Genomic DNA, 14,524 nt, shown 5'->3' with positions numbered 1-14,524 from the left:
GTTGAGTGAACTTGGCCTTTTCTCCTTGGAGCGACAGAGGATGAGAGGTGACCTGATAGAGGTGTATAAGATGATGAGAGGCACTGATCGTGTGGATAGTCAAAGGCTTTTTCTCAGGGCTGAAATGGTAGCCACAAGAGGACACAGGGTTAAGGTGCTGGGGAGTAAGTACAGAGGAGATGTCAAGGGTAAGTTTTTTTACTCAGAGAGTAGTGAGTGCATAGAATGGGCTGCTGGCAATGGTGGTAGAGGCGGATACGATAGGGTCTTTTAAGAGACTTTTGGATAGGTACACGGAGCTTAGAAAAATAGAGGGCTATGGGTAAGCCTAGTAATTTCTAAGGTAGGGGCATGTTCAGCACACCGAGGAAGGGCCTGTATTGTGCTATAGGTTTTCTACATTTCAATTCAAAAGTCCTCCTTTCATCAGTACTTAGCTGAACCACCTCTTGCAGCTATTACAGCCAGTAGTCTTTTTGGATAAGTCCCTGTTAGCTTTACATACTGTGATGGAGAAAGATGTGCCCATTCCTCCTTGCAAAATTGCTCAAGCTGTGCCCGGTTAGTTGGACAGTGGTGGTTGGACAGCAATCTTGGGGTCTTACCAGAGATGTTCAATCAGGATATTTGAGGTCTCTGACTAAACCACTCAAGGACATTAATATTCTTCATTTGAAGCCACTCTAGGATTGCTCTGGCAGAGGCTAGCAGGTTTTTACCCAGGATCTCTCTGTATTTAGCAGCATTCATCTTCCCAACAATTCTGACAAGATTTCCAGTTCCAGCTGCTGAAAACCATCTCCACCATACTTTACACTAGGGATGGTATTATCTACCTGATGTGCAATATTAGATTTATACCACATGTACTGCTTAGTGTTGAGGCCAAGATGTTCCACATTAGTTTCATCCAACCACAAGATCTTCTTCCACATCTTTACAGTATCTTCTAAGTGATGCTTTGCAAAGTCCTTAGGGGAAAAGGATAATTGTTTTTTTTTAAATCCAGGGCTTTTTCATTGCCACTCTTCCATAAATACTCTTTTTGCGCAAGATTTTAGAGATTGTGGAGCCGTGAACTTTATCTCCAGTTGCAGCCATTGACTTCAGCAGCTCAGTAAGTGACTGTTGGCATCACAGTTGCCTTTCTTACAAGTCTCATTCTTCTCTGGTGATTAGGGGCAACCTGATCTAGGCAGTGTGGCTGTGGTTTCACGATGGACTGCACTGAGCTCTGATGTATGCTCAGTGCCTTTGAGCTGGTCTTGTACCCTTCTCCAGATTGGTGCTTCTCTATTATTATTTCTCTGGCTTGTCTTGAATGCACTTTTGTCTTCATTTTGGTTTGTTCGGTTGAAAATCTGTTGGACCTTACAGAGGGAGCAGGTGAATTCATTGAAAACAGGTGATTCTCCGATTTTCTGCATCAACACAATGGGTGAGTTGGTAAGGTAAATCAGCATTTTGCTGTTAAGGAAAGTTAGTGTAGTAATTGCAAAGGAGATTACATTACACAGCCATGCCTGACTTTATACTTTATCAGCCTCACAATTTTGGTTTTTAATTTTTAGTAAGTGGTTGACAGGTTTTGAAATTTTTCGATTTGATGTAACCCCTTCACTGTAGGCTCGTAATAAGTTATTTGTTACTGTGAATACAAACTAACGGCAACATATCTCCACAATGTATGAGGAACATAGAACAGTACAGCACATTACAGGCCCTTTGGCCCATAATGTTGTGCCGACCCTCGAACCCTGCCTCCAATATAACTCCCCACCTTAAATTCCTCCATATACCTGTCTTGTAGTCTTTTAAACTTCACTAGTGTATCTGCCTCCACCGCTAACTCAGGCAGTGCATTCCACGCACCAACCACTCTGAGTGAAAAACCTTCCTCTAATATCCCCCTTGAACTTCCCTCCCCTTACCTTAATGCCATGAACTCATGTACTGAGCAGTGGTGTCCTGGGGAAGTGGCGCTGGCTGTCCACTGTCTATTCCCCTTTATTCCCCTTAATATCTTGTACACCTCTATCATGTCTCTTCTCATCCTCCTTCTCTCCAAAGAGTGAAGCCCTAGCTCCCTTAATCTCTGATCATAATCCATACTCTCTAAACCAGGCAGCACCCTGGTAAATCTCCTCTGTACCCCTTCCAATGCTTCCACATCCTTCCTATAGTGAGGCAACCAGAACTGGACACAGTACTCCAAGTGTGGCCTAATTAGAGTTTTATAGAGCTGCATCATTACCTCGCGACTATCCCTCGACTTATGAAAGCTAACATCCCATAAGCTTTCTTAAGTTGCCTGTGAGGCAACTTTCAGGGATCCGTGGACATGTACCCCCAGATCCCTCTGCTCCTCCACACTACCAAGTATCCTGCCATTTACTTTGTACACTGCCTTGGAGTTTGTCCTTCCAAAGTGTACCACCTCACACTTCTCTGGGTTGAACTCCATCTGCCACTTCTCAACCCACTTCTGCATCCTACCCTAGATCTAGTTTGGCATTCCCCCTAGTGGGCTTGTCAACATACTGTGACAGGAATCCATCCTGGACACACTTAAATTCTGCCCCATCTAAACCCTTGGAACCAATCAATATTAGGAAAGTTAAAGTCACCCATGATAACATGTTATTTCTGCACCTTCCCAAAATCTGCCTCCCAATCTGCTCCTCGGTATCTCTGCTGCTACCAGGGGGCCTATAGCATACCCCCAGTAGAGTAACTGCTCCCTTCCTGTTCCTGACTTCCACCCATACTGACTCAAAAGAGGATCCTGCTACATTACCCACCCTTTCTGCAGCTGTAATAGCATCCCTGACCAGTAATGCCACCCCTCCTCCCCTTTCTCCCCCCCTCTCTATCCCTTTTAAAGCACTGAAATCCAGGAATATTGAGAATCCATTCCTGCCCTGGTGCCAGCCAAGTCTCTATAATAGCCACTACATCATAATTCCATGTATGTATCCAAGCTCTCAGTTCATCACCTTTGTTCCTGATGCTTCTTGCATTGAAGTACACACACTTTAGCCCTTCAACCTTACTACCTTTATACCGCTGCTCTTTCCTCAAAGCCTCTCTATATGTTAGATCTGGCTTTACTTCTTTCACTGCTTTATCGCTCCAGGTCCCATCCCCCTTGCAACTTAGTTTAAACCCTCCCGAACCATGCTAGCAAACCTACCAGCAAGGATATTGCTCCCCCTCAAGTTCAGTTGCAACCCATCCAATCTGTACAGGTCCCAGAAGAGATCCCAATGATCCAAAAATAAAACCCTGCCCCCTGCACCAACTCCTCAGCCACGCATTCAACTGCCATCTCCTCCAATTCTTACCATCACTATCACAGTACTGGCAGCAATCCTGAGAGCGCCACCCTTGAGGTCCTGTTCTTCAGCCTTCTGCCTAGTTCCCAATAATCTCACTTCAGGACCTCATCCCTATTCCTGCCTATGTCGTTGGTCCCAACATGTATCATGACTTCTGGTTGCTTTCCCTCTCGTACCAGGATGTCACGCACCCGGTCAGAGACATCCCGGACCCTGCCCACCCGGGAGGCAACAAACCATGCAGGTTTCCTTCTCACGTCCACAAAATCTCCTGTCTGCTCCCCTGACTATAGAGTCTCCAATGATGACAGCTCCCCTCTTCTCCGTCCCATCCTTCTGCACCACAGGGTCAGACTCAGTGCCACCGGCTCTGCCACCATGGCTCACACCTGGTTGGTCGTCCTCACCAACAGCATCCAGGACTTATTATGACTTATTATTCAGGGGAATGGCTACAGGGGTGCTCTGCACTAACTGTCTACTCCCCTTCGCTTTGGCGCTGCCTTTCTGAGACACTGCTCCGTGAAGATGTCCTAGATACTTTGTAGGCTAGTACCCAAGATGAGCTGACTAGAATCACAACCTTCTGCAACGTCGTTTGGTTTTGTGCAGTAGCCCCTCCATACCAGACAGTGATGCAGCCTGTCAGAATGCTTTCCACGGTAATCTACGTGTAAAGGGGGTTTCTTCTTTTTTCTTTGTTGCTGTGTATGTAATCAAAAGGGCTTCTTTGTTTTGTTAACTAGCAGGAATGCTAATTTACTGATAACGAGAATAGTATTCTTTTGTAAACCAAATGGGGATTAATGTTCTTTCTTCTGAGTCTGTAAGCTTTTGTTGATGGGCTTTTGGGCAGATCGGCGCGAGGGGGTCGAGAGAGAGGACGCAATGCTGTAAGCTGGGCGAGGAATGGACCCCAAGTGGGGTGTCCGAGGCCCGGAGGTACTCCGAGGAGGGGGGATGAAGCTAGATGTGCTTGGTTGACCACTTGGAGGGTCCTGAGCTGCGAGTCGAGGAGTTCGGAGGGGATCGAATGGTGGCCAGAAGACTTCAGTAACTGAATTCCAACGGTTGTGCACGAAGTGGTTTGGACTTTGATAAGTTTGGCGCCTTTTCTTTAGTTTTTCTCTTCATATATACTGTATCGTTAGTAATCACTTAGTTATAGTAACCTTTATAAATTGTACTCATTTAATCGCTTATGGTGTACTGTCTGTTTTTGGGCGAGGCGGGGACATCACACAGCATCCACACCAGCTGATTACCCAGTTTTAGCGGGGCCGAAGGCTGCTCCCCCTAGATGAGAACGAGCTGAGCGAGCCTGAGGCGACCCAGGGGGTTACACTGATAAGTTTTTGAGTGTATTAATTGACATACCAAATCTCTTCAAACACCTAATAAAGTATAGCTGGTGACTTGCCTTCTTTATAACTGCATCGATATGTTAGGACCAGGTTAGATCCTCAGAGATCTTGACAGCCAGGAATTTGGAACTGTTCTCTCTCTCCACTTCTGATTGGTATGTGTTCTTTTGTCTTACCCTTCCTGAAATCCACAATCAGCTCTTTCATCTTACTGATGTTGTGCCAGGTTGTTGCTGCAACACCACTCCACTAGTTGGCATATCTCACTCCTGTACGTCCTCTCGTCACCACCTGAGATACTACCAACAATGGTTGTATCGTCAGCAAATTTATAGATGGTATTTGAGTTATGCTTAGCCTCACAGTATGTGTGTATAGAGTACAGCAGTGGGCTAAGCACACACCATTGAGGTGCACCAGTGTTGATCGTCAGCGAGAAGGATATGTTATCACCAATCCTCACAGATTGTGGTCTTCCGGTTAAGAAGTCAAGGAGCCAACTGCAGAGGGAGGTACAGAGGCCCAGGTACAGCAAGTTCTCAAACAGGATTGTGGGAATATGGGAATAAGCACAGAAAGAGCATAATATGGACCAATTTTGAAAGATATCAATAACCAGGAGACAAATCTAATCTGTGGAAGAAATGGAAGGGGGCTGGGTAAAACACTACCACTGAGATGGTCAAGGGGAGGTGGCAAATGGTGGAACTTTAGCGGTGTGCTACACACAGCGCTGGAATAACGACACGCAGACGGTGAGTTGCAGTTGCGTAAAAGATTTATTCAAACTTTGCAGCCTCGCTTTTAAGCCTTCCCGTTTCCGCCCTCCCCGGGCGGGAATGCTATACATATGACTATGCATATTCATAGTCCTTCCCGTGCGTGGGTTTTTCTCCTTGCTGGTGAAGGAGGCCTGGTGCCCTTTTTGGGGCCGGCCTCTCTGCAGGCACGTTCCATTTTGTGAACCAGTTCGAGTGCACTGGAAAGTGGGTCACCACATAGCCCCCCCGCCCCCCAAAACTGGCAATACACCCCCCAATGTCCACAGTCTGAGTCACCGCCTCATGGGGCGACATGAGACGGGATGATGGGGCGAGGTTGGCCAGTAGCTACGTCACACAATAGGGTCCTCTCACCTGGGCCTACAGGGAAGTCTCAAAGCTGCAAACCGGAGACTGCAGTCCTGTAACTAGGGATCTCATCGTCTGTCTGCTGCGCCTCCGCCAGCACTGCATAGTCCACCCCCTGGGTCGGGGCCTGGATGGTAGGTCTGAACAGTGCATCCGCCACGATGTTGTCCTTTCCCCAAGACATGTCGGATGTCTGTCATGTATTCGAAGATGTAGGACAGATGTAGCTGCTGGCGGTACGATCAGGGATCGGACGCCTTTGTGAACACAAAGGTAAGCGGTTTGTGGTCCGTGAACGCGATGAACGGCCTACCTTCTAAGAAGTACCTGAAATGCCGGATTGCCAGGTATAGTGCCAACAGCTCCCGGTTGAAAGCACTGTATTTGAGTTCGGGTGATCGTAGGTGTTTGCTGAAGAATGCCAGGGGTTGCTAGCGACCCTCAATGAGTTGTTCCAGCACTCCACCGACTGCTGCGTTGGATGCGTCCACTGTGAGGGCGGTAGGGACCTCTGTTCTGGGGTGCACTAGCATCGCGGCGTTTGCCAAGGCTTCTTTGGTTTTAATGAAAACAGCTGTGGCCTCTTTGTCCCAGGTAATGTTCTTGCCCTTACCCGACACCAGGGTGAACAGGGGCACATGATTCGGGTTGCTGAGGGGAGGAAGTGGTGGTAAAAATTCTCCATACCCAGGAATTCCTGCAGGCCTTTGAGTGTGTTGGGTCAGGGGGAGTGGCGGACCGCGTCTACCTTGGCGGGCAGAGGGGTTGCCCCGTCTTTAGTAATCCTGTGGCCCAGGAAGTCGATGGTGTCAAGTCCGAACTGGCATTTGGCCGGGTTGATTGTTAGGCCGTATTCACTCAGTCAGGCATAGAGTTGACAGAGGTGGGACAGATGCTCCTGACGACTACTGCTGGCTATGAGGATTTCGTCCAAATAGATGAATGCAAAGTCCAGGTTGTGTCCCACCACGTCCATGAGCCACTGGAACGTCTGTGCAGCATTTTTTAGGCCGAACTGCATGCGGAAGAACTCGAAAAGGCTGAACGGGGTGATGATTGCTGTTTTGGGGACGTCATCCGGATGCATCAGGATTTGATGGTATCCCCGGACGAGGTCTACCTTGGAAAAGATCCTTGCGCTGTGCAGGTCCTGAATGTGTGGCACAGGGTAGCAGTCCGGTGTTGTAGCCTCGTTCAGTCTGCGGTAGTCGCCACATGGTCTCCCCCTTTGGGCACCATGTGCAGGGGGGAGGAACATGGGCTGTCAGACCGCCGTATGACCCCAATTCCTCCATCCTCTTGAACTCCTCCTTTGCCAATCGGAGCTTGTCCGGGGGAAGCCTTCGAGCACGAGTGTGGAGGGGTGGTCCCTGGGTCGGGATGCGATGCTGTACTCTGCATCTGGGCATGGCTGCCATGAACTGCAGTGCCAGAACTGATGGGAAGTCTGCCAGGACTCTGGGGAATTCGTTGTCGGACAGCGTGATGGAGTCCAGGTGTGGGGCTGGCAACTTGGCTTTACCCAGGGAGAACGTTTGAAAAGTCTTGGCATGGACTAGTCTCTTCCCTTGCAGGTCGACCAGCAGGCTGTGAGCTCTCAAAAAATCCGCCCCCAGGAGTGGTTGGGCCACAGCGGCCAGTGTGAAGTCCCACGTGAACCGGCTGGAGCCGAACTGTAGCCACACTGTACGGGTGCCGTAGGTCCATATTGCGCTGCCATTTGCGGCCCTCAGGGTGGGTGCCGGTTCTCTGATGCGGGTGTTGTAACTTGTCGGAGGTAAGACGCTGATCTCGGCTCCAGTGTCGACCAAAAAGCGACGTCCTGACTGTTTGTCCCAGACATACAGGAGGCTATCCCGATGGCCAGCCACCGTAGCCATTAGCGGCGGCTGGCCCTGGGGTTTCCCTAGAAGTTGCAGGGGGGGCTACAGCGGCGGGCTTCTGTGCCCCACCGCTGGTGGTAGAAGCACCATTGTTCGTTGGCCTCCGCACTTCTGCCTCTGGGTTTTGTGGGCTCTGCTGCCGAGCCTGGTCTGGTCTGCTGTTGGGCGTGTGGCTTGGTGATCTGTGCGACAGACGCCCTACTCTCCTTCTTGGCTTTCCACAGCACATCTGCCTGGGCTGCCACCTTCCGGGGGTCGCTGAAATCCACGTCGGACAGCAGCAGGTGTATGTCCTCGGGCAGCCGTTCTAGGAATGCCTGCTCAAACATGAGGCAGGGCTTGTGTCCTTCAGCCAGGGCCAGCATCTCGTTCATTAATGCCGACGGTGGCCTGTCTCCCAAACCATCCAGGTGTAGTAAGCGGGCAGCTCGCTCGCGCCGTGAGAGTCCGAAAGTCCTTATGAGCAGGGCTTTGAATGCTGTGTATTTGCCGTCCTCCGGGGGCGACTGTATGAACTCCTCAACCTGGGCCGCTGTCTCCTGGTCGAGGGAGCTCACCACGTAGTAGTAACGTGTGGAATCCGAGGTTATCTGCCGAATGAGGAATTGGGCTTCTGCTTGTTGGAACCATAGGTGAGGTCGCAGCGTCCAGAAGCTTGGCAGTTTTAACGAAACTGCATGAACAGATGCGGCGTCGTTCATCTTCGGTTCAAATATCGTTTGAGCCGTTGGGGTCACCAATTGTAGCGGTGTGCTACACACAGCGCTGGAATAACGACACGCAGACAGTGAGTTGCAGTTGCACAAAAGATTTACTCAAACTTTGCGGCCTCGCTTTTAAGCCTTCCCCTTTCCGCCCTCCCCGGGCGGGAATGCATATTCACAGTCCCTTCCCACTCGCGAGCTTTTCTCCTTGCTGGTGAAGAAGGCCTGGCGCCCCTCTTTGGGGCCGGCCTCTCTGCCGGCACGTGCCATTTTGAGCCGGTTCAAGTGCACTGGAAAGTGGTCACCACAAGACCAACTACCCAAAGTATGCAACATTTTTTTAGCCACGTTCAAATTGCAAGTGCTTTAAGTGGTGGTGGGGAGGGTCTGTAATTCATTCTCTCAAGAGGGTGGTAGAAGCAGAAACCAAGACAGCTAAAACGTTGCACACTGAAGAGCTGAACCTGGGAAGTGGAATTAACCACCAACATTTGGCTATCGACCACGTGGATGGATCAACCCATCCCAAAGCCTCCTGTGATTATCTGACAGTCAGCCAGGCAAACTCAAGAAAATGCATGAACTCAACAAAGACCAGAAGCCTGTGGAAAGACAATCAGTTCAGTCCAAGGTCCTTTTGTCAAAACTGATGAAGGGTCTCAGAACCTGAAGCATATGAACTGTTTCTTTTTCCACAAGTGCTGCCTGGCTCACTGGGATTTCCAGGATTGTCTGCTTTTATTTCAGTGCTTTTGATTTTCAGGGAAGAGAGCGATGAAAATATCTCAAAGAAAATCCATTCTTTATAGCCCACCGAAGTGCAAGACTAGTGGTCGAAGCAGGAGTCAGAGGGATAAATTAAGGCATGAATTTTAGAGTTACACCACCACTGACAATGGTCAGGGTAAAAGGTGACTGGACTAGCCAAGCATTGAAGTTGTGGAACTAACAGTATTTTATTTGCACCACATTCAAGATATTAATATTGTCTCAGCCTGCTTCACAGTAAATATTCCAGAGCACTGCATTCACTAACTACTAAATGCCACTCAGGTTTCTATTAAAATTGTGAAAATTCCACATATCAGAATTACTAAGTTTCCCCTTTGACCAAATTCTCAACCTTACATGAAGTTCATATGAAATTAAGACAGATCAAAGCAGAATCTCACTAGGGCAGGTCAAAACAGCCTTGCTTACCTGGGATCCTGCTGACCAGTACTTCCTCTTCCATAAAGGGGAATCACTTTGTCTCGACTGATGCCTGCTTTGCATACAGGGCAAACCTGTCGATTAGGTCTGGTCTCCAACCACTGTCAGAACACAGACACCAGAGATTTTCTGTTAGTGATAATGTCAAGGCAAACTGAACACCCATATCTAACATAATTTAGAGAATACTGTCGAGGCTATGCTGACAGAGCAGTTACTGTGTAGCTACAATACTACCAATACAATTGAAGGTCAGTTCTTGTGTATCTTGCAGCAAATGGCTCACTATTGACTCTTCAAAGTCTTTCATCATCATGTATAATCATAGGCACCCCATTCAAAACACCCACCAGCAAACTATTCTAAGTCTACTGCAGTCTCAGATAAAATGCCGTTTTACCAATTACAAAACTTCCTTATAATTATAAAAAGTAAAATACCATTTAGCTTCTTAATTACATGGAATACCTGAACACCAAGTATCTGTGTTTCATCTGGAATGAGAATGGCAGAAATTTGCGTTGTAGCAGCATTATAAATACAGTCAAATGCTGAACAGCACATCATGAAAATATCAAACACAAGCCACGTGAGGAGGTGTTGAGGAGGGTGGATGACCAATAGCTTGGCCACAGAAATAGTTTTAAAGGAGCATCTTATAATGAGTCCTAATGAACAGTCTAGGCCTGATTCCATTGATGCTGTCTGAGCTGCTGAGTTCCTCCAGCACTTTGTGTGTAACATCTTATACTGAGAGGCAAGATTCTGAGAAGCAAAATTCCAAAGCTTAGGACAAAGTAACTAGAAGTAAAGGCAATGGTATCATAAGAAGAGTTGAACATTCCCAACAGGAATGAGTTGAAGGATCATAAAGATCTTAGAAAACAGAGGAGGTGAGAAAAATAGGTCATGTAATAGAATCACACAGCATAGAAACTGGCCCTTTGACCAAACTCATTTGTGCTGATCTAAGCTAGACACAATTGTCTGTGTTTAACACAAGTCCTTCTACGTCTAGAGAATTGTTAGAGAGATTCTGGGGCTTAGGACATATACATTTAACAACTGACTTTGGCTACCAGTCTTCACATCTGAAAATGTATTGTGCATTTAATTTGGAGTTCAGCTCTGAACAGTGGGTTCCTAAAAGCTATGAATCACTGTCCAGACAATGCTGATTAAAATTCATTTGATTGTCTATGGTGTGAATGTGAATTAGGAGGTGTGAAGGTGTATGTAGTTTCAAAGAAAGCGTTGTCCATACATTGTAAATATGGAGTTCCCCTTTGATATTGGGCACATAAAATACTGAGCCCATGTCAAGCCAGCAGACCTTTCCACTGAAAGTGTCTCCATGTGATGCCTGCTGTACCTTGTTTTGTTGAATAAGAAGCTGCTTTTGTACCTACCAGTGATTTTCTCCACTGACTTCATTCACGCAACAAGAATTATATAAAGAAATTTTATAACAAAAATCTATGCACACCAACATTCACTATTTTCACTTTTGTGCCTTTTCTGTTTCTTTACCAAAATAGATATTTTTAAATGTATTATTTACATCTGACATGGCCAATAATTGCAGAATGTTCAGTTCCATTTGTAACTTCTGGGAAAATGCAAAGCTCCACACCTCCAATGCAGAAAGGCCCAGGAAAACCTTCAAGAAGGGTTGCTTGCGGCATGAATGAACTTGTCACATAAGTACAATCAATGACAACCACCACCTACGCTTGAAAACATACCTTCTTACTCATCATAAAGGTCAGCAGACTACCGTAAGTTACCTACACTGGAGGCAAGTGTGATGAGGAAGAGGTCACCTGATCAGAAAATCCAACCAGGTCAGCCATATAAACATTGTGGCTACAAGGTTATCTCGCTTGCACTTCTTCCAATGTAAGGCATCTGATGCTTATAATGTAGTTTCCTCTACACTGGAAAACCCAGCTCATATCACTCTAGTCACCCAATTTGCAAATTTCATTCTATCCGCAATGTTGAATTCAGCAATTTCAGAAAACCAGCCCTTCCTGTTTGTGTAAAAGCTGGCCAGTTCTGCAATAAGCCCATCCACCATCCACATAATCTCAGCGTTTCCCTCCCTGAACAACTACTGAGCATTTTCTAGGAAATACTCCTTTACACAGAACACTACAGCATAGAAACAGGCCCTTTGGCACTTCATCTGGCAGCTCATTCCACACTCCCACCACTGTGTGTGAAGAAGCGCCCCCCCCCCCCCAATGCTCCCTTTAAACTTTTCCTCCTTCACTCATGTCCTCTGGTTTATTTCTCCCCTAGCAGTGGAAAAAGCCTGCTTACATTCACTCTATCTATACCCCTCATAATTTTATACTCCTCTATCAAATCTCCCCTCATTCTTCTACGCTCCAGAGAATAAAGTCCTAACCTATTCAACCTTTCTCTGTAACTCAGTTTCTCAAGTCCCAGCAAACATCCTTGGTAAACCTTCTCTGCACGCTTTCAACCCTATTAATATCCTTCCTGTAATTAGGTGACCAAAACTCGCAATACTCCAAATCCGGCCTCACCAATGTCTTATACAACCTCACCATTACATTCCAACTCTTATACTTAATACTTTGATTTATAAAGGCCAATATACCAAAAGCTCACTTTACTACCCCATCTACCTGTGATGCCACTTTTAGGGAATTTTTTATCTGTATTCCCAGATCCCTCTGTTCTACTGCATTCCTCAGTGTCCTACCATTTACCTTGTATGTTCTACCTTGATTTGTCCTTCCAAAGTGCAATACCTCACACTTGTCTGTATTAAACTCCATCTGCCATTTGTCAGCCCATTTTTCCCGCTGGTCCAAATCCCTCTGCAAACTTTGAAAACCTTCCTCACTGTTCACTACACCTCCAATCTTTGTATCATCAGCAAATTTGCTGATCCAATTTACCACATTATCATCCAGATCATTGATATCTGCTCCAGACAGATCTATTATGATTAACATCCACCCTCTAGGAGACATTACTAAAACCACGTGCCATTTCGATTCTCTTAGGTCTCTATTCCATCACAGTTCTCTGTTCTCACTATCTTAAAACACGTTTTGTTTTCTCATTTTTCCAGTTCTGATGAAGGGTCACTGACTATTTCTCTATGAATACTGTCTGACCTGCTGAGGATCAACATTTTATGAATTCATTATTAAAACAGGTGAGAGCTCGGGTATCATGTAATAAAAGACACATCTAGATAGCCCAGAACTTCTGCACAATTTATAAGACACACATAAGAAACAATTTGGAACTCTTCATTTGCCTGAGTGAGTAATAGCACCAACAAGCAGCTCAAAGCATACAGAAAAAGTTCAATTGTTCCATTTAATGTCAGAGAAGTGTATACATTATACAACCTGAAATTCCTGTTCTTCACAGACATCCACAAAAACAAGAGTTCCACAAAGAATGAATGAGTTAAAACGTTAGAACCCCAAATCCCCCTCACTCCCACGTACAAACAGCAGAAAAGCACCAACATACCCACCCCCATGCTCTTCTTCAAAAACTCATCAGGACCCTCCACCCACCAAGCAAAGCCCCCAATAAAGACCATGATTTGCACTAAAACAAAAACTAAATGTTCACCCAACAATTGGACATACCACAGGCTCACTCGCTCTATTGCAAATAAAGGTTCCTAATGCTTTTTTTGTGTAATGGACCCCTACCATTAACCGAGGGGTTCATGGACCCCAGGTTGGGAACCCCTGCCCTAGAGCAACAGCAGCACCAGCAACCCTGTAGCACAATGTTCTCAGCTCCTGGAGATTTGACATATCCACCATAACTAGTGCTTATGATGATAATTGGGTTTCTACCACCATCACCGAATGTGCTACCACTACATCTCAGTTTAGCAGCCAATGGATGGATTTGAACATCTGAATTCACTTGTAGTAAGTAGCCTCTCATTTGTTCTATCTTTAAAGTTAAAACAAAGTTAAAGTAACAGAAACTTACCTGATGTAAACAAGGCCAGCTGTAGATATTCACAGTTTGCAGCAAAAAAGAGAAATAGCAAGTTAGCGTATTAGAAACAGCGTCATAACCCTCTTCAGTACATTCCATAATCACCCTTCCCGATAGCAACACACTCCAGTCTATTTCTCCACTGCCCACCATCCAACCTCTCCCAAACACCTGTTCCCGTGATCCATGTTTCACCACCTCCACAACCCCTAATGTCTCTTCCTTCATTTTGCCAGCAGTTTAATGCCCACTGTACATTTCCATCTGCCTATCCTTCCAAACCTAACCTCCATCCTTTCCCTCATCCCTTACTTACCTCCCCATCCACACCCATCACTTCCTCCTTCTCATATCCCACAAGACCCCCTTTCAACCCAAACCCCCACCGGATCCTCCCCTCTAACTCTATCCACCCTCCTCCAAACCCATATCCCCGCAGGTCTCCCATCCACATCCCACCCCACAGACCTCCTTCCCACCCCATTTGTTACCCCATTCCCTCCCTAGAGGTCATTCCCATCCCAAGACCTCACCAGAACAGGTGACCACAGAGGCTGATCACTGCGTCCTTGGCCGTGTCCAGACAGATGTTGCACTCGAACGTGCTGTCTTGGCTAGCGTTCTCTCCGGAGGAGCGACCAGGACCGGGGCCTCTATCCGCCCCAGGCGCCGCCGCGCCCGAACTCGCCATTTCCCCACCAACAACACGCAGACATCCGGCCCGTCACCGGAACGGACTGTACCTTAGCAACCACTCCGGGCGAGAAACCAAGTACGCTTCCTATGCGAACACGGTCCGATGGAATGTTCCGGGTTGGAACTGACCCATTACAGGGACAGCTGATATTCATTTTTTCATTTAAACATTCAGCTAACCGTGCA

At 46.8% G+C, this 14,524-nt stretch overlaps 1 protein-coding gene across 4 annotated transcripts in view; it reads right to left on the bottom strand.

Annotated features, from left to right (window-relative positions):
- The window catches only part of rnf185 (ring finger protein 185), a 31,717-nt gene extending 17,327 nt beyond the window's left edge, over positions 1–14,390 (bottom strand). For 2 of the 4 annotated variants that reach the window (XR_009514531.1, XM_059983245.1), the window contains exons 1-3: positions 14,176–14,386; positions 13,634–13,652; positions 9,620–9,732 (exon numbers count right to left, since the gene is read on the bottom strand). Coding sequence is in view for 3 of the 4 variants with exons in the window: in XM_059983245.1 (XP_059839228.1) it covers positions 9,620–9,732; positions 13,634–13,652; positions 14,176–14,333 (290 nt within the window). In the remaining variant the exon portion in view is untranslated. Of the gene's footprint in view, positions 1–7,725; positions 8,481–9,619; positions 9,733–13,633; positions 13,653–14,175 lie in introns of those variants that run through there. The other 2 variants (XM_059983242.1, XM_059983243.1) reach the window with 2 other exon arrangements.
- Positions 14,391–14,524: the final 134 nt, after the last annotated feature.

Source organism: Hypanus sabinus, chromosome 10 (genome assembly GCF_030144855.1).
Source record: "Hypanus sabinus isolate sHypSab1 chromosome 10, sHypSab1.hap1, whole genome shotgun sequence".
Lineage (NCBI taxonomy): Eukaryota > Metazoa > Chordata > Chondrichthyes > Myliobatiformes > Dasyatidae > Hypanus > Hypanus sabinus.
The sequence above is the reverse complement of the archived record's forward strand: the minus strand, read 5'-3'. Positions and strand labels throughout refer to the sequence as shown.